The sequence below is a fragment of the Ranitomeya imitator genome, chromosome 7, assembly GCF_032444005.1.
Source record: "Ranitomeya imitator isolate aRanImi1 chromosome 7, aRanImi1.pri, whole genome shotgun sequence".
NCBI classification, from domain to species: Eukaryota; Metazoa; Chordata; class Amphibia; order Anura; family Dendrobatidae; genus Ranitomeya; species Ranitomeya imitator.
The window spans coordinates 97,129,062-97,150,132 of NC_091288.1; the positions used below are offsets into that span (position 1 = coordinate 97,129,062).

The 21,071-nt window shown below is 41.4% G+C and overlaps 1 protein-coding gene across 3 annotated transcripts in view; it reads left to right on the forward strand.

Moving 5' to 3' along the window:
- Positions 1-21,071, forward strand: part of NRP2 (neuropilin 2) — a 178,323-nt gene that overhangs the window by 133,776 nt on the left and 23,476 nt on the right. For all 3 annotated transcript variants that reach the window (XR_011314661.1, XM_069733670.1, XM_069733669.1), the window contains exons 13-15: positions 2,994-3,259; positions 12,609-12,705; positions 18,104-18,142. Coding sequence is in view for 2 of the 3 variants with exons in the window: in XM_069733670.1 (XP_069589771.1) it covers positions 2,994-3,259; positions 12,609-12,705; positions 18,104-18,142 (402 nt within the window). In the remaining variant the exon portion in view is untranslated. The remainder of the gene's footprint in view (positions 1-2,993; positions 3,260-12,608; positions 12,706-18,103; positions 18,143-21,071) is intronic.

Below are 21,071 nucleotides of genomic sequence, written 5' to 3' on the forward strand. Positions count from 1 at the left end.
CAAATCTGTGTAACTCCGCCCCCACATTGATTAGCAGCTTGCTGACAATGTGCATTGTACACAGGATGAGGCATAAGTCTGAAATCATCAGCAAAACGGGGTCCAGACATGCTCCTGTGGGGCCATAGACTATAATGGTGACAGCAGAGTGAACATACGCACTGACGTGCACCATTTTTGGGAGTGTACGCCTACAGGAGGTGGACACTCAGACTTAGTAGACTGCGTCTGGGTGTTTGCCTCCTGTAGGCGTACACTCCCAAATATGATGCTAGTCAGAGCGCACATTCACTCTGCCTGCACCATTACAGTCTATGGCCCCATTGGTGCATACGTCCGGGCCCTGTTTTGTGAGGAATTTAGGACGTATGCCCCTGCAGGGACACAGAACGCAATGTGAAAGCACCCTAAGTTATAGATAATTGGGATCAGTCTCTCTTGCTTTATATTATGCTGTTCTCACATTACATAAAAACCTGCTTACAGATTCCCTTTAGATCAGCCAAACCTCACCTTCCCCCGTTCACCACCCCAAAAAAAAGAAAACAGAATCTTTTCCTATGCAGCAGTGAAGAACACAATAGAATATTGGGTGAAATGACCGTGTATACATGATGGTATTCACTACTACAATAACATATTGGTCACTGCCACTTAGCCTAAAGCAATAGTCTAATTAGAAAAAAAAAATTCCTAGTGCAGTGTCATTACTATTTATGACCTATGGGGGGCGCTGTTTATGGTTTTATAGATTATATATTGTTAAATATATATAGCATTGGTTTTACTTTGCTGCATACAATATACTCAGGTAGAAAATCTGTTATGTTTCTGATGTTACCTGAGATTTTATTACTGTCATGTACTCTACTACTGCTTAGTGAGGAGCCATAATGCTAAGGGTATGTGCACACATAAAACTTTCTTGCAGAAAATTCCTGAAGAAAAGCGGACATTTTCTGCAAGAAAACCGCATGCGTTTTTACCGCATTTTTGCGTATTGTTTTGCGCGTTTTTTTTCACATTTTTTGCCGGAGCTTTCCCAATGCATACATAGCGGGAAAAACGCGTAAAAACGCAAAATTAATGAACATGCTGCATTTTTTACTGTGATGCGTTTTTTCGCGGAAAAAAACGCATCATGTGCACAAAAATGGCAGAATGCATTCTAAATGATAGGATGCACATGTCTGCGTTTTTAATGCATTTAAATAAGCGAAAAAAACGCAACGTGTGCACGCAGCCTAAAGTTACAGCGCCGACCACTCAATATTGTGTTGCTCTTTGTAGTCTCCTTTTCTTCTTTTCAGCCACGTTAATAATATCAAATATAGGATATCATTGCATATGAACAGAAAGCCTTTAGTGTTCGGGCCCCTTACAGAAGCTTCTCTCATGCATCAAAACTGTAAAGAAAGATTTGTCACAGACCCTGTTAGTGCCTTTCATGCTTGAGGACCAAGAGTTCCCACAGTGGTCACATCTGACATTGGACAGAGGGGATATCTGTGCGTCTACAACAAAGCAGGGGGCACGCAACACTGATACTGAGAACTTGTGACTTTCGGGAGGACAGGACACACCTTCTCGTACAATTCACAATACCGTTTGAAAGTCTGTAAAAAGGAAGGAACGTCAATGTCATCTCTAAAGGATTCTATTATCTAGATAGAATGGGTGATGCATCTATGTTCTTAGCACATGCAATTCTTGGTATTTCATCATCATTAAGAACACGTTGATGAACAGTGTAATTATCACATCTCTACAATGGATTATAAAGACTAGCATTGTTTTAATTTCTATTGCATCAATCAACAGTATATATGAAAATAAGCTACTTAGCAATATATTTTATCAAGGAAATCTGCTTCTTTCTTCCTCCAGGACTGATCATTCATTTTTAAAATTCTCATTTCACAGGTAAAATCTGTACTCAGTGAAGACAGATTGTTATATTACTGAAATAGAAGATGGCAGTTTCTATGGCTAAGAATCTATGTAGATGACAGGAGGGAGGGACTCTGTTGTTGGCGCTTCCCTGTGCCTCTCTACATAAAATGTTATCAAAAACAGCCGTCATCTCCTATCTCGGTAATGTGACAATCTGTCTGCACCGAATACAGATTTTACCTGTGAATTGAGAATCTTGAAAATGAATGAAGCAGATTTCTCTGATAAGATATATTACAAAGTTTCGTGTTTTTATTTGCACTATTGATTTATGAAATAAAAATTAAAGTGACGGATACTCTTTAACAGTTTGGAAAATGTTAATTTTAATCTATTTTGATGGCATTGGACAAACCCCACCTCCTCTCCTTTGTCCCCAGCTATGTTCATATGTATCATTCTACCACTCTATAGTTTCCTCCTAATCAGATTTGTCTCTGTTTCTAAGATAAGCTGATTTATGATAACAAGTGTTCATCAACACTTACGACATTTGTTGCTTGTTGTGCTGACCTCAGGTTTTTCTTGAAATACATTTTACTGTTGTAGATATTTTTTACTTTCAACCTTTATTTTTAGGAGCCAGACACAAGAAGAGAGGGCTATGGATGCTCTCAGTTCAGGGTGGTCTTCCTCTTTGAAGAAAGACAACAGCGGCTTAGGAGGGAGAAACAGCTGTTATAAGTTCTCTGAGCATGAAAAACGGGAGTTTTATCAATGTTTAGACCAGGATTCACTTAAATAAATGCATGCTTCTTTGTTAGTTTAACTTTGTGACATCCACAATTCTTGAAACAGAATCAAGATACACAGACAGAAGAAGACTGGTTACACCGATACCTTGATATCACAACAGCAATTACTGAAATATATCAAAATAGTACAAATATTTCTAACATTGGGCTACAGTCGTATTGATGTGGCTGTGATGACTACCACAACATAGAATCTATAGAAGCAGAGATGTTAGTTTTGGTTACAAATGCAATTTTGTTTTTAATCACTAATACTTCTGTCGTTTTTACTTTTTTCTTTAATAGCCAACAGTAAGAATTATCTGAGACTGCCCAGCAGTGGAAGACGAGAGGGTCAACATGCCCGTTTACTCAGCCCTAGAATGCATCAGCCCAGGTGTGCCTTTTGCTTGGCATTCCGTTATAGAGCATCGGGAACCAGTGGTGCCACATTGCGAGTGCTCAGAAATTCAAGTCAGGAGAACAGTTTGCTGTGGAAAATTCGAGAAGAACCGGGAAGTGAATGGAAAGATGGCAGAATCCTCCTGACAAGCTATGAAGGAGATTACCAGGTACAAAAGGCAGAATGATTGTTGGAATCAAAACATTTCATCATATCTTAAATAAAAAATCTTTGTAAGGGTTCATGCACGCGACCCATTATATCGCACTTGTACCAATGATATTCTGTGGGGCTGTGCACAAGTCCGGGAAGAAAATTGGAATCATGTTTGATTTTGATCTGAGTGTCAGATCAAAATCAGCAATGCAAATCTATGTGTCAGTGAAAAATATTGGATTGCACTGGAATTATTATTATTTATTATTAATATTTATTTATATAGCACCATTAATTCCATGGTGCTGTACATGAGAAAGGGGTTACATACAGGGTTATAGATATCGTTTACAGTAAAAATGTTTACAGTGACAGACTGGTACAGAGGGGAGAGGACCCTGTCCTTGCGGACTTACATTCTATGGGATAGTGGGGAAGAGGCAGAAGGTAGGGGCGAGGCAGCGGCGATGGCAAGGCGGCGGCTCAGGCGGCGGCGAGGCGGCGGCTCTGGCGATGGAGAGGCGGCAGAATGGTTATTGCAGGCTGTAGGCTTTCTTGAAGAGATGGGTTTTCAGGTTCCGTCTGAAGGATCCGAGAGTGGTGGATAGTCGGATGTGTTGAGGTATGGAATTCCAGAGGATGGGGGATATTCGGGAGAAATCTTGGAGGCGGTTGTGTGAGGAACGAATAAGTGTAGAGGAGAGTAGGAGGTCTTGGGAGGATCGGAGATTACGTGAGGGAAGATATTGGGAGATTAGTTCAGAGATATAGGGAGGAATAACTCGTGAGTGCGGTCTGATATTCATGTAGAGAAGATGGAGAACCTGTTGTTTTTTTTTCTTGTCTCCACCTCCAAGAAAAACTGATGCCACTCTGATGACAGTCTGATTAGAAAAATAGAAGCGTTTTTCTCTGATTGAGATAAAAAAGTCGTGTGCACCTACCCTAACAGTGTGCCTGTATACTCTGAGCTACTCATGGCTCTAGAGATGGGAGTATTGGTTGATTCCAAGCAGATATTCAGTATAACGTATAGAATTTGTTCTTGTACTAGTCTGCATGTATTAGGCATCCAAGAAGCAATAAAATATTCTATTCCGACTTTCCCAGCCTCCATGATCAGCTTTTAGGGGCTGAGCTAATTTGGAATCTTGGCTTACTGTTATCTGCCATTATACAGTAAATCTACATAAGCTTTCCCGAGCTTTTCACAATGGAAAAAAAAGCTTTAATTTGTTGGTTTGTCCTAAAAAACGTGGTTCTGTATACATCTTTTTTCCCAATTGTGCCCCTCATCATCATAGCAATTAGTTCATGTGTCATCTGGAGATATCAAATTGTTCTTCATTACAAAGAGCCCTAAATTTGTTCCCGGCGCCATTAGACAGATTTTGCAAGCCCTGATGCTCTGCAGTGTGCATATATCATGAGGTTAATAAATTGTCAGCGGGCTCTAGGAGACAATCCAACTTCCAGGAGATTTGAATTAAAGGGACAGTTCTGGCAGATATGCAATAAGAGATTTGTATTAAGAGGATTTATAGTGTTTATTTTAATATTACAGGAGAATCTGGATGGCTCCCATCGGAGACTTCAGTTAAGCAGAATTGTTTTCATTCTGTTTCTCCTGTTGTTATAGCAACTAAATGGTACGCTGCTTGTTATTCAGAAAGCACTGATCTATAGCAGCATTTGGGTCTTTGTGGATGGCATTAGGGTTTTGATGTATTCGGCAGAATGTTAAAGTCTTGTCTTGCTAGGAAAAAAAGTGTTCTCCACTCCCAGTAGCTTCCACATGTAGGTATCAGCTCTCTGTTCCAAGTGTGATTGTAATCTAGTAGAGATGACACCTCGGCACAAACAGACGTGTAAGTAGAAGAAAGGCAATCTTTGAAGAGTACATGAATATTACCCAATGTGTTACAAGGGCTGATTTTGTATATGATGCTTATGTGTGGCAGGAACTTTCGAGTATTCTCACTTCTGTTCTGAAAACTGTTTCTAGTCTACTGGGAGCCACTCATGTCATGTAGTCAATCAGTGACAAAAACTGCTACAACACTTCTGCTCCTTCACGTGGAATGGGCAAGTGCTGGTTTCTGTATATATAGTCACTAGTGGGGTGAGGGGTTTTGAAAACTAATGCTTGTGGTACAGTTGCTGTAGGTTAGAGTTATCAGCCAGATATGCCCTTATATTTTGGACAATAGATTACACATACTGCTATATACTGTACTGAAATATAATTTCAGATACCCTTATCACCATAGTTCGAAACCATGGGCGCAATTCATGAAAGCTTTCACATCAGTATTCTGGCATAATTTTGAAAAGTCGCATTGGTGCTACTCAGGGCTGCGCTAACATTTTTTGCAATTCTCCGAAAGAGTAGGAGTGGGACAATCCTTTGCGACGTCCTTGTCAAATTCACCTCAACACTTGTCCTCATCAGTACGGGCATGAACAATGCCAGACTTGATGAATTGGGCCCCATGTGTATTATGTGCCATATCTGAGGGTAATAACAACAATGACTAGATAAATGTCTAAAAAGAAACACTGCATAGTCTGTTTATTTTCCTTCTATCTGAATGTACTTATTTACAAACATACTTAAGTGGATCAAATCTACAGCATTCAGTGAAACAGAGCCCCCTATGGGCATCATTCTGCACATTCTTCGATACTTGTAATACAAATATTTGTTATTTCTCTTCCTAATTATTCTGCAGCTTTCTGTACAATTGTAGGACATGATAGGTTCTGCAGACCCAAGAATGGAATCACTTTCCATATTAGAGAATATATACACTCTTTGGGGCCCTGCTCTGCTTTCATCTGGAAGGGAGTGTTGTTTACGTGTACTTCCATGTAGTAATGTCCTTATCATCATAAGGCGTGCATTGTCTATGCTTACAGTACGCCATACAAACATGGACCACAACTTTTCTTGTATTTATGGCCTTTCCAGTATTTCATCATGGGTACTAATGACAAATAGTCACTTCCAGTGAATACAGTCCAGATGTACACTGATTCCCAAGGTAGGTGTACACAGCGACTTTTTCAGGCAGATTCAATAAACATTCAGAATAATGAATGACTTGCTGTGCAAATATTCCTTTTTTTATCTTCTTTTAACTGCTTAAAGTTTTCAAAGCTGTGAAACAGCTGAAATAAATGACTGGGCCATTTTTCCTGTGGCTGTTTAATATCTTTAATATGTGTATACATATAATATATATATATATATATATATATATATATATATATATATATATATATATATATATATGCAGATCTACAGTTGTGTAAAAAAAAGTGTTTCCCTCCTGCTTGATTTCTTATTTTTTTGCATGGTGGCACAATTAAATGTTTCAGATCAGCAAACAAATTTAAATATTAGACACAAATAACACAATTAAATACAAAATACAGTTTTTAAATATAGGTCTTTCTTATTAAGGGAAAAAGAAATCAAAACCTACAGGGCCCAGTGTGAAAAAGTGATTTCCCCTTCCCCTAAACACATAAATTAACTGGTTACATCTTTGGGAAGCTGAGGTTAAATTCCCTAGCCACACCCAGGCCTGATTACTGCCACACTTGTTTTCAGTCAAGAAATCACTTAAATAGGATCTGCCTTACAAAATGAAGTAGACCAAGAGAACCGCAAAAGGTAAACATCATGCCAAGATCCAAAGAAATTCTGGAACAAATGAGGAACAAAGTATTTAAGATCTATCAATCTGGAAAAGGCTATAAAGCCACTTCCAAAGCTTCGGGACCCTAGTGAACCACAGTGAGAGCCATTATTCACAGATGGTGAAAACATGGAACAGTGATGAACCTTCCCAAAAGTGTCCGGCCAACTAAAATTTCCCCAAGAGTGCAACAAGGACTCATCCAAGAGGTCACAAAAGAACCCACAATGACATCCAAAGAACTGTAGGCCTCACTTGACTCAGTTAGGGTCAGTGTTCATGGCTCCGCTATAATAGGGAGGCTGCACATAAATGGCCTGCTAGTCAGAGTTCCTAGATAAAAACCACGACCTAACCATAAGAACATAAAGGCTCGTGTCTGTTTTGCCAGAAAACACCTTGTTGATCCCCAAGACTTTTGGGAGAATACTCTCTGGACTGACAAGACAAAAATTGAACTTTTTGGAAGGTCCCATTACATCTGGTGTTCAAGTAACACAGCATTTCAGAAAAGGAATATCATACCACTAGTAAAATGTGGTGGTAGTGTAATGGTCTGGGGCAGTTTTCCTATTTTAGGACCTGGAAGACTTGTTGTGGTAAATGGAGCCATGAATTCTGCTGTCTACAAATAAATCCTGAAGGAGAATGTCCAACCATCTGTTTGTGACCTCAAGCTAAAGTGCATTTGGGTTATGCAGCAGGACAATGATCCAAAACATCTGAATGGCTTAAGAAAAATAAAATTAAGACTTTGGAGTGGCCTAGTCAAAGTCCTGACCTTAATCCATTTGAGATGCTGTGACATGACCTTAAAAAGGCAGTCCATGCTCGGAAACCCTCCAAATTGGCTGAATTACAACAATTCTGCAAGGATAAGTGGGCCAAAATTCCACCACAACGTTGTAAAAGACTAATTGCCAGTTATCGCAAACGCGTGATTGTAGCTGTTGCAGCTAAGGGTGATCAACCAGTTATTAGGTTTTAGTGGCAATCACTTTTTCACACAGGGCCTTTTAGGCTTGGATTTCTTTCTCCCTTAATAATAAAGACCTTCACTTAAAAACTGCATTTTGTGATTACTTGTGTTATCTTTGTTTAATGTTTAAATTTGTTTGGTGATCTGAAACATTTAAGTGTGACAAACCTGCAAAAGAATAAGAAATCAGGAAGGGGACAAACACTTTTTTTCACACAACTGTAAATGTTATTTCAACCTTTTGATAATGGTAGCAGAATGAAAATAGTTTGGAGACTGCTCTCGCATACCCACATAATAATAATCTTTTTATGGCGCTAACATATTCTGCAGCGTGTAAAGCCATTTACAGTTTGCACACATTATCATCGCTGTCCCCGATGGGGCTCACAATCTAAATTCCCTATCAGTATGTCTTTGGAATGTGGGAGGAAACCGGAGAAAACCCACACATGCTCGGGGAGAACATACAAACTCCTTGCAGATGTTGTCCTTGGTGGGATTTGAACCCAGGACCCCAGCGCTGCAAGGCTGCTGTGCTAACCACTGAGCCATCGTGCTGCTACACACACATACATATGCCATTTATGACTGGTACTATGGGTAGATTCAAAGTCAAAAGTGTTCAGGTTTTGCTCTTATTTTACTCCCACTGCTCCGCTGAGTATTCTTATTTTTTTCTTACGTCATACGGTTCCAGAGATACGAGCCTTTCTAGTAAATGTTAATGTGTTTGATTTTTACTAAGGGGCTGTGGCACTTCTGGGGCTTGATGCTGCTTGTCCTGCATAATTACTTTTTTTCTGGTGACAGGTTCCCTTTAAAGGGAATCTGCTGAGACTGCTGACGGCAGTGCGATCAGAGCCTTATCTGTGATGTTTTTTTAAGTGATTGAATGAAGTTCAGCAAATATAATTGATGCAAATTATGTGACAGATATGTAGAGGTGTTACTGCTAATTATTGCACAAATTAACACCTCTATGGATGAAACCTGGAGGGGAAATGATGTGAAGTATGTAAGGTACAATCTGCAAAATGATATATGTCAATGACTTCCTGATGACAGTCACACGTACATAGCTGAAAATGTTCTCTCTGTATAAAAGAAGTATGAGTGATACAAGCAGGTGATAATAAGGTGGGACGATGACATACTACGTGCCTACATGTAGCACATGACTGATTCTATACATAGCTGAAATAATACATAGCGATGATCAGTTAGATATGTAGGGTTTGGTGCATGCTGTATAACATCCTCCATCTGGGGAATTATTTTTTTTTTACAATTTTCTATTAGCGTTAATTTTCTTGTTCTCATGACACTTTTAAGATATGAATTCTTTGCTCATCTGCCAGATTAGTGTGTGTAAATAAAGGAATATGAAATGTCACTATATGTCGCATTACTTACAATATTTCACTAGTCTAATTTGAGCTGCAGGCACTGATTTTTCTTTTTATTTGCTGTAGAGAGAAGGATTCCAGAAAGATATTCTTAGGTAGCCATATTTGACATCTAATTAAATAATCATTTCCCTGTTTATATTAACGACCCTTTAAGAAAAGGGTATAGTTCAAAGTTGAAAGCATTTCTTATAATTTCCCATTAAAAGGCTAAGCTGTCATTTTTTCCTCTGCTGTTGCTTTAAAGACAGGCATGATTGCATTGATTATTGAAGAGGTAAGCAACTGTATTAATCAGCTCTGAGTGAGGAAGTGACGGTGCTGGAAAGAAATTGCATTTTAAATTCTAATTGTTGCGTCCTCAGTCAGAGGGACCTGCAGCTAATGTGCAGCAGCAGGCTTCCTTGTGCTTTTCTTGGTAGCCACTAGCAACACGGTTCTACTGAACACATACTCAAAAAGGAATCCGGAGTATAAATTATGTACATAGCGCCGTCCCTGTAGAACTGTATTTAACAAAACAGTCAGTGCATTGACTGCGAGCCAAGTCGTAGCGTGCCGGGAGGGGGAGAGATGTCCGTTCCAGTCTGCTTTGTCTCCATTAAATGCAAACAGGTAGAGAATATTTGTTGACAATCCGTCCGTTCACTATCTGTCCTTTTGTGCAAAGAGATAACTGGACATTATACTGATGGTTTACTAAAACGTGAAACAGTAGACATAACATTATGTAATGAATGCCGGAGCGGCACAGGCAGATCATGCGGCCTAGTTTGTACCATGTATTGAATTTTAGCGTAAATACATGTAATCGATTAAAATTTATATCACTAAAAGGGAAACGGTCATCAGATTTCCTAATACAGACCGCATATATTTTATTATTTTCACAGTAAGTACATCAGCCTCATCAGTAGATCTATTTAATAATTTAGGCAGTTTGTATTGTGACATACGGCAACATATTTTAGGGATTGTCCACTATTCCGACAACCCCTTCTCAATCCCATATTTCCCCCAGTAAAATAATAACACATATAGTCACTTCCGTAGCCGGCGCCATTCCAGCGATGTTGACACTGGCTATCCCGGGGCTTGCATGACGTTTTTATGTCACTCGATCCCTGACACTAATCAGCGCTGGCTGAACTCTACTTTTCTATAGACATAATTGACATCCAGGGGAAGTGAGAGGTTTGGCTTCTCTCTCGCTTCCTCCAGATGTGTTGATTTGCTGAAGGGGAGAGTCAACCCTGTGCTAATTGGCCACAGAGACCGTGTGACATAACAATGTGAGGTGACTATAAGTGTTATTATTTAACTGGGGAAAAATGCAGGGATTGAGAATGGTGTCTGAGTAGTGGAAACCCCTTTGATCTTGATTGTATACATTAAAGAAGCACTCCCAAATGTGTGTATATGGCGGTGATGCAGTGTAAGTGTAGTAACATATTCACCTACCACTGCTCTCTCCAGTGTCCAGTGCCGTTCGTCTACTCTTCTCAGTGACGTCACCGCTCTGCAGACTCTCCAGGTCACACTGCGCTCTGCGTGACCCAGAAGTGACTTGTACAATGTAAGCCTATGGAGCGTCAGTGTAAGGCTGCATAGGGTTTCATGGTTACAGTGACTTCCGGCTCATGTAGTATTATTATTATTATTATTTATTGTTATAGCGCCATTTATTCCATGGCGCTTTACATGTGAGGAGCGGTATACATAATAAAAACAAGTACAATAATCTTAAACAGTACAAGTCATAACTGGTACAGGAGGAATGAGGACCCTGCCCGCGAAGGCTCACAATCTACAAGGGATGGGTGAGAATACAGTAGGTGAGGGTAGAGCTGGTCATGCAGCGGTTTGGTCGATCGGTGGTTACTGCAGGTTGTAGGCTTGTCTGAAGAGGTAGGTCTTCAGGTTCTTTTTGAAGGTTTCGATGGTAGGCGAGAGTCTGATGTGTTGTGGCAGAGGGTTCCAGAGTAGGGGTGATACGCGAGAGAAATCTTGTATACGATTGTGGGAAGAGGAGATAAGAGGGGAGTAGAGAAGGAGATCTTGTGAGGATCGGAGGTTGCGGGTAGGTAAGTACCGGGAGACGAGGTCACAGATGTATGGAGGACACAGGTTGTGGATGGCTTTGTACGTCATGGTAAGGGTTTTGTAGTGGAGTCTCTGGGCAATGGGGAGCCAGTGAAGGGATTGACAGAGGGGAGAGGCCGGGGAATAGCGGGGGGACAGGTGGATTAGTCGGGCAGCAGAGTTTAGAATAGATTGGAGGGGTGCGAGAGTGTTAGAGGGGAGGCCACAGAGCAGGAGGTTGCAGTAGTCAAGGCGAGAGATGATGAGGGCATGGACTAGGGTTTTTGCAGATTCATGGTTGAGGAATGAACGGATTCGTGAAATATTTTTGAGTTGAAAGCGGCAGGAAGTGGAAAGGGCTTGGATATGTGGTTTGAAGGAGAGATCAGCGTGAAGGATTACCCCGAGGCAGCGAGCTTGTGGGACTGGGGAGAGTGGGCAGCCATTTACTGTAATGGATAGGTTCGTTGGGGGGGTCGCGTGAGATGGGGGAAAGATGATGAATTCTGTTTTGTCCATGTTAAGTTTTAGAAATCTAGTGGAGAAGAAGGATGAAATAGCAGACAGACATTGAGGGATTCTGGTTAGAAGGGAGGTGATATCTGGTCCAGAGATGTAGATCTGTGTGTCGTCAGCATAGAGGTGATACTGAAAGCCATGAGATTCTATGAGCTGTCCCAGGCCAAAGGTGTAAATGGAGAAGAGCAAGGGCCCAAGAACTGAACCTTGTGGGACTCCGACAGATAAGGGGCGAGGTGAGGAGGTGGTGTGTGAGTGGGAGACGCTGAATGTCCTGTCTGTTAGGTATGATGAGATCCAGGATAGGGCCAAGTCTGCGATGCCAAGGGATGAGAGGGTTTGTAATAATGTATAGAGTGTAGAATGAGCAGGCAGGTCTCATTTACAGTGATGTCACCGAGAAGAGCAGAAGAACGGCGCTGGATCCCAGAGAAAGCAGCGGAAGATGAGTATATTATCATACTGACACTACATTACATGCGTGTACACACTTAAGCAATACAAATGTTATTTGGGAGTGCATCTTTAAATTGGTTGCTACTGGTTAACTATCCTATCTAGAGGATATTACAGTAGTTCATAATAACAAATGACAGTCTGTACTCCTAACAATACATTGTTTACATTATTAGATATGCATCTATACAGATTTCCTTTTTTTTCTTGCAGGTTGTCATAGAAGGAATTGTTGGAAAGGGCCAATCAGGAGAGATTGCTGTGGATGATATTCGGATAGCCAATGATATCCCCCTGGAAAACTGCATGGGTAAGAGGATTGTGATTCTAAGACCCATAGCATGACCCAGACTGTTAGAGTAATATTATCGAAATGTGATGCATAGTACAACAGGCAAAGTGGTCGATGGTGCAGAAGAGCGCTCTGACACTAGAGATGTATCAAAGGCTCAATTTTCATCCTTAATGTCTTATATAAGAATCTTAAATGGATCCTGTCAGCAGGATTATGCTCAGTAACCTACAGACACTCACGTTGGCGCCTTTACACTGATTAAAATGATACCTGGGTTGATAAAAAACCGTCTTTTGGTTTTGCCGGCTGCGCCTGTGGAGCGCCCGCTAGGACCTTGGGGTACGGTGGTCATTAAAGGGGTAGTCACAGTGGCAGTGACCTGGTCCGGGCCCTCGGCATCCAAGTTACAGGGAAAGTCTTTAAAAGGGTTGTTTTGAATAAAGAATGTTCATGACGCCACCTGTGGTACTCGGCCAGTGGTGGCCGACGTTGCTTAAGGGGGTCCTCTGGGGATGAAAGTATTGCGGCAGAGATGGTCTAGTTCCCCACAGGTAGAACTTAGTAGTCCCCAGGGCTCCAGATGTAGTTGGTAAGGATGATAGATGGTGAGGTGCAGGAACGAATTGCAGGACACAAGGTTGCAGTCTCTTTACCTTTTACTGGTAGAATGCAGACACAGTCTGGGGTACAGGCAACAGGTGATGGTGAGGTCCGGTCAGCCTGAAAGCGATTCAGAATCCTCCAAGCCAGGTGGGGTTGAAAGCCTTCCTTACTGTGCTGTGTTTTAAGTCCCTTGCTGCCTGAAGCTTCAAACAAGGTCCCGTCTCTCTCTGTCCTTTTAGTTGAACATTACCCGCATGGCAGGAAACTTGAGCCTTTTTACAGGGGTCCCTCTCTGGTGGTGACTCTGGACTCTATCCGCTGCTGTGCCTTTGGGTGTTAATGGTGACCAGGAGACTTGGAATCTCCTGCCGCCAGTTTCTGCTGTGGGGCATACAGTTAGCCCCGCAACCTCGGAATTCCGGCCTCCAATTACTTGCGCTGATTCTGGAGTGAGCCCACTCTCAGCATCTTTCCTCTCCTTTGCCTCTTCTCCACTCACAGTCTCCTACAGACTGCTCTGTTAGGAGCTGCAGAACCTTGTGTCTGCACGGCTCCAGCTCACCTCTTGACTGAACTCCTAACTCCTCCTCCAGCCAGAATATGTAGGGAAGTTACCCTGAAACTGGGTCTCAAGCTCCCCTTCTGGCCTGGAGTCATGTTACCTGTTAAAGGGATCCCTCTCGCTTTCAGGCATGGCATCACACTCCCCGTGAGGAAGGCAATACCACTGTAACAACCGACTTCCTGGGGTGTTGCACCTGTGCAGTAGCATCTATGGGATCGCCATTTCATGCTACTGTGCATATGCGGCCAGCACCATTTTGAGAGAGAATCTTTTATTAATAAGTATATATTGCCAAATAAAATAATCACATGGACATTATAGATGCGATGATGCTACAGTGCAGGTGCCGACTCCTTCCTGCTATATGTGAATTATTTTTTTTCTTCGATGCATCTTATAATCAGTATGTAAAATAGGAGGCAGGTCAGTGAGGGATCAGTGATCTGTCAGAAGCCATCAGTATGAATACCTAATCAGAGTACCACATGCAGACACCCCACAGGCCGCCCTGGAGCACGAGCATATTATTAACACAAAATTGAAAATAAACATTAAACAACAACCACAAGACGGATGTCATCACCAGGTATCATTTTAATCAGTATAACAGCACCAACCTGACACTGTCTGTTGGTTACTGTGCACAATCCTTCTGACAGGTTCCCTTTAATGAATTGCTGACCTCTCTATTAGATTTTTTGCCTGTTTAAAATCCCAATCTCTTCTTTGGTTAAGGATTTTCTTTTGCTGACCTTGTTTTCAAGTTGCATAGCACCTTGTTCCTTACTTCAGAAAATTGATTTATGGACTTAGCCCCCCCCCCTCTCAAATTTAACATAGTATTTACCCGAAAAAGTCAGCATAAAACACTTTGAAAAGTTGCAAAATTTTTGTGCAACTCAACGTTGAGCAAAAATGATGTGACTTTTGGCATTTTGACACCAGCTTTGAGCAATCCCTGACTGAAGTAACCTATCTGGCAAGTGCCTGGAAGGGCACGCCACTGAAGAGATTAGACAAATTTATTAAGTTTCGTGCGCATAAAAAAAAAGTTGGCGCATCTTATTCCTGTGCGCCGCTCGTTAAGACTGATGTATTACATCCCAGACTTCATGAATCGGGACTTTAGTTTTCTTTCAATGTGTGGTTCCTCATCAACCTCTTATATCACGTGGTATAAGCCAGATAATATTTTGTCTGATATTATGGGGGTTGGGGACAGCATTTGACTCTCTGGAAAACCTTTCAAGTAATCCACAAAGAAACAGACCTGTGGAAATGTATTCTACATTAAACGTAAAATTTTACAGTCCACTTGAGCCTTGTATAGTAGAGCAAGCGTTTGAAAGCTTCCACATGCCCAGTCCACCAGTGAGGTTTCTATGCTGTAAGATTTAGTGCCGTGTCAGTGTGGATGAGATAATACAACATCAGGCTATCAACAAACAGAAAGATGTAAACTATCAATGTATTGCCATTAAATTCTCAGCCATGTTCACATTACCATCCTCTCCCAAGAGATGCAATTCAGCTGCTGCTCAGCAATCTTTACATTTAAACGTTGATGGAGAATTAAAACTGCTTTTTAACCCTTCTCTTACTATGAGTGATGCAATGTAACACATTGGTAACTTTGACTTTAGGATAGGCATTGGCACTTACACAGAGCCTAATGACCTAAAGTAATACTATTTATAAAATCAGAAAAACCCTATTAGTATTGTAAATTGACATAGTCCTATAAGACTCCTACCCATTGATCTTGGATTGAAAAAAGAATCTGTAAGTAGGATCAACCCTCCTAAGCTGTCTGTATGGGCATGTAGGTGATAGGAAGCTGAATAACATGATACCTTGATGTGCGATCTGATGTCTTATTCCAAAGATTTCTACGTTTTACTTATATGTAAATAAACTGCTATGATCTATCGGCTGGACATTGATTTGTAGGATAATCTGAACCAGAGATTATTTTAAATGAAAGGGGGTGTTACCAATGAAAGACAAGTAGTGACTGATACTTTGCTCTCATAATCACACACAGCTCTGCAGTGAGACCACAACTAACACAATACTGCAGATCTAATATAGTACAGCCGATCTAACACAGTACAGCAGAGCTATCACAGTACTGCAGATCTAGCACAGTACAGCAGATCTAGCATAGTACGGCAGAGCTAACACAGTTCAGCAAAGCTAACACAGTACTGCAGATCTAACACAGTACTGCAGATCTAACACAGTACAGCAGATCTAGCACAGTACAGCAGAGCTAACACAGTACAGCAAAGCTAACACAGTACAGCAGAGCCAACACAGTACTGCAGGTCTAAACAGTACAGCAGAGCTAACACAGTTCAGCAAAGCTAACGCAGTACTGCAGATCTAGCACAGTACAGCAGATCTAACACAGTACAGCAGAGCTAACACAGTACAGCAGAGCTAACACAGTACAGCAAAGCTAGCACAGTACTGCAGTTCTAACACAGTACAGCAGATCTAACACAGTACAGCAGAGCTAACACAGTACAGCAAAGCTAACACAGTACTGCAGATCTAACACAGTACAGCAGAGCCAACACAGTACTGCAGGTCTAACACAGTACAGCAGAGCTAACACAGTACTGCAGATCTAACAGATTACAGCAAAGCTAACACAGTACTGCAGATCTAACACAGTACTGCAGAGCTAACACAGTACTGCAGATCTAACATAGTACAGCAGGGCTAACACATTACTGCAGGTCTAACACAGTACAGCAGAGCTAACACAGTACTGCAGAGCTAACACATTACAGCAAAGCTAACACGGTACTGCAGATCTAACACAGAATAGCAGAGCCAACACAGTACTGCAGATCTATTACAGTATAGCAGAGCTAACACAGTAATGCAGATCTAAAACAGAATAACAGATAAAACACTGCAATGAGACAAAGTACACTTGTGTTGTACTAACGCATTTGCACTGCAGGTGTCCTCTCATAGTGCTTCATCTTCCATCTCACAGGCAGCCAGTATGTGGGGGAAGGGTAATAAAGCAGACCTGACATCACTGCAAATATGTTTGCAATGAGACAAGACTCAACTCTGCTGTACTGTGTTAGTTATAATCCAAGACAGGTCTGCAGCAGAGCTGCCAGCACCATGAGAGGACAAGTGCTGCTGAAAATGGTTATAAGGAGACAAAGTTCTCTTCTGGTCTACTGTGTTAGTTCTTATCTCAGTGCAGAGCTGTGTCAGTCATTACTTGGTTCACATTGGTAAAGCCACCTTTCATTTAAAATAATCTCTGGAGGCAGATTCACAGTAAGATCAGTGTCCGGCCATAGTCCTGAACAAATGATTTACATATAAAAAAAAATGGATTTCTCTGGAATAAGAGATAAGATCACAGATATGAAGGTATCATTTCATTCAGCATCCTATGACCTACATGCCCATATTGACAGCTTAAGAGGGACGATCCTACCGACAGATTCCTTTTAAAGACAAAGAGTAATAACCAGAACAATGTTAAAGTCCCTTAAACAATAGGATTGTATCATTTCCGAGCAAACATACAATACAGATGAATAATAACTTTGTATTGGAAATTTTATTTCCTCCTTTGTCCCTCTTTTATTTTACTGTGAAAATTAACATTCAGGGAAATGATTGTCGTTTCGGTCAAGAATGGTTTATCGATCATAGATTTTTACCCTCAGTAGTGCAGATGTTTATATGTTCTATGTCACAATCCTTTGATGGCATCAATTGTGACATGGTCTTCTTATCGTAGACACAGATTTATACGACACTGATGTGTAACCCATGGAGCACGCTTAGAATCACAGGAATTGTAGTTCCGCAATAGCAATAAATATGGTACAATGTATAATTATTGGTAGCCATGAGATCATAATTGTCTTATCCCATTTAAAGATGACACAGCAGTGAGTGTTTGCTGCGTTTCATGGACTGAATGCCTAATCAATACACATCTCTTGCACACATGCTCTGCATCGACATTGCATATTAAATGAAATGTAATGAATCCGGAGGGAGGATTGTGCTTGTATCTGAAATTAACTCACTAATGTGGTTTACGGCAAGATATCTATGATGGCTGTGTTCCAACATCAGCATAAATGCTTGGAATATAGCAATGTAAAATGAAGTAATACATGTAATGTTGACAAACACATACCTGTTCAGATGATTGAATTGCAACTAAAAGAAAACATTTTTTGTTCTCCATTTTAGAACCAATCTCTGCGTTTCCCAAACCAACAGTGTATCCAGGTAAGCATGACATCATGTATAACGTGCTTTACAATTAATCAATTTAGAAACAGTTCAGTTGCATAAACTAAAAGACCCCCCACACAGAGAACAGCCAGCCAAACCTGACAATTTTCACAGAATCACTCAGTCATCTAATGTTTGTGAGGCTCTCCTGATTTTATCTCGATAGATGATTTGGGGAGAGAGAAATTGAGGTATTTTACAATTAAAGGCAACCTGTGATTAGATTTGTGTAGTATCATTCAGAGCTTGGCTGCACGATTGCATCCAGTTCTAGAAAACACAAAGTTTGAAAAGCCGACTGGGGACTATGGAGAGAGACCTGACTAGTCCGGTGTTGCTCCTGCCTGACTAGTCTGGTGTTTCTCCTGCCTGACTAGTCCGGTGTTTCTCCTGCCTGACTAGTCCGGTGTTGCTCCCGCCTGACTAGTCCGGTATTGCTCCTGCCTGACTAGTCCGGTATTGCTCCTGCCTGACTAGTCCGGTATTGCTCCTGCCTGACTAATCCGGTATTGCTCCTGCCTGACTAGTCCGGTGTTGCTCCTGCCTGACTAGTCCGGTGTTGCTCCTGCCTGACTAGTCCGGTATTGCTCCTGCCTGACTAGTCCGGTATTGCTCCTGCCTGACTAGTTCGGTGTTGCTCCTGCCTGACTAGTCTGGTGTTGCTCCTGCCTGACCAGTCCGGTGTTGATCCTGCCTGACTAGTCCGATGTTGCTCCTGCCTGACTAGTCCGGTGTTCCACCTGCCTGACTAGTCCGATGTTGCTCCTGCCTGACTAGTCCGGTGTTGCTCCTGCCTTACTAGTCCGGTGTTGCTCCTGCCTGACTAGTCCGGTGTTGCACCTGCTTGACTTGTCTCTGCCTCTCTTCATTGATTGACAGGTCTCTCCCTCCTTACACACATAGGAAAAACCTGTCAATTAACTGGAGCGGGATAAAGCGAGGCCAGGAGGAGTTACAGGGAGATACTGTACCTTACTAGTCCAGCGTGGCCCCCTGTCGGCTTCTCTATGTCCTGCTCCCGTTGATTGGCTTTTCAAGCCCTGTTTTCTCTAAAATGCTGCAGCTCTTTAGAGTAAGATATGAAAAAATGATCATTTTGATCAATGGGTTTCTCATTCTTATACATTCACCAATCACTGTAGCAAAGGGGCAGCAGCGTCCTGCTCAGCACGGTTCCTCTTATGCTGTTCTGAGCAATATACTGGAGAGGCTCCGATAAATCATATGGTCCTTTCCTTATAAAGACCACTTCTCCCAGAAGAGCCAGAGAGTATAATCCTAGATGAAGGACCACAGCACTCATACACCTTTGGGTCTCCACACCTCGATATCCTTTAATTACTCAGACATTTTTGGACAGGATTTCTATCTTTTTAGGATTTTTAGATCAATGGCTGCCTGCCTATAAACTCAGTCATTTCACAGATCCATGTTTCTCAGTCCACACATGGATCGCATTGTACAGACTAGTCACAGATCTTCTTATCCAGATTCAGCAGTCTTAGGCCATGTGCACACTTTCAGGATTTTTCGCGTTTTTTCGCTATAAAAACGTGATAAAAACTCGAAAAAAAACGCTTACATATGCCTCCTATTAATTACAGTGTATTCCGCATTTCTAGTGCAAATGTTGCTTTTTTTCCGCGAAAAAATCGCATTGCAGAAAAGAAAGCAACATGTTCATTAAAAATGCGGAATTGCGGGGATTCCGCACACCTAGGAGTGCATTGATCTGCTTACTTTCCGCATGGGGCTGTGTACACCATGCGGGAAGTAAGCAGATTATGTGCGGTTGGTACCCAGGGTGGAGGAGAGGAGACTCTCCTCCACGGACTGGGCACCATATAATTAGTAAAAAAAAAAAAAGAATTAAAATAAAAAATAGTCATATACTCACCCTCTGATGGCCCCGGTGTCTTCCCGCCTCTCAGCGCTGCATGCTGCCGCTTCTGTTCCTATAGATGCTCTGTGTGAAGGACCTACGATGACGTCGCGGTCCTGTGATTGTTCGTGCGACCGCTCATGTGACCGCTCATGTGACCGCGACGTCATGGAAGGTCCTGCACACACACCATCTATAGGAATGGACGCCGCTGAGGAGATCGGCTGTCTGCGGATAAGTATAACCATTTTTTTATTTTTTTTAATTATTTTTAAACATTCTATTTTTTATTATAGATGCGGCATAGGCAGCATCTATAGTAAAAAGTTGGTCACACTTGTCAAACACTATGTTTGACAAGTGTGACCAACCTGTCAGTCAGTTTTCCAAGCGATGCTACAGATCGCTTGGAAAACTTTAGTATTCTGCAAGCTAATTACGCTTGCAAAATGCTAAGAAAAATGCGAAAAAAACGCAAAAAAAAATGCGGATTTCTTGCAGAAAATTTCCGGTTTTCTTCAGGAAATTTCTGCAAGAAATCCAGACGTGTGCACATACCCTTGTAGTCATATATGAGGCTGTTGAGTTCGGGTCAGGAAACCTGCGGTCGGTCTGTACATCGCAGTCTGAAATTGGATCGTGAAACAAGGATGTGTGAAATGGTCTATCTTAATTTTCTGGATCCCAGCGAGAATGGGAAGTTGGATTTTAGATGAAATTGTTAAAGAGTAGCCATTGTTTACATTTTTCTTTCATAAGTCAATAGTACACGTGAATATAAGAAACTTTGTAATATTTCTTAGTATAGAAATTTGCAACTTTCTCCTCTTGAACTAATTATTCATTCTCAAAATTCTCAATTCTCGAATAAAATCTCACTTCAGTGAATACAGACTTTCCCATTACTGAGATTAAATATGGCAGTTGGTGCTCATGAAGTTCTATGGAAATCTGTAACTGTTGTTTCAGAAGAACTTGTAGCAGAATTTTAAAAGCATTTACTGTAATATCCTATCTCAGTAATGAGAAAATCTGCCTTCA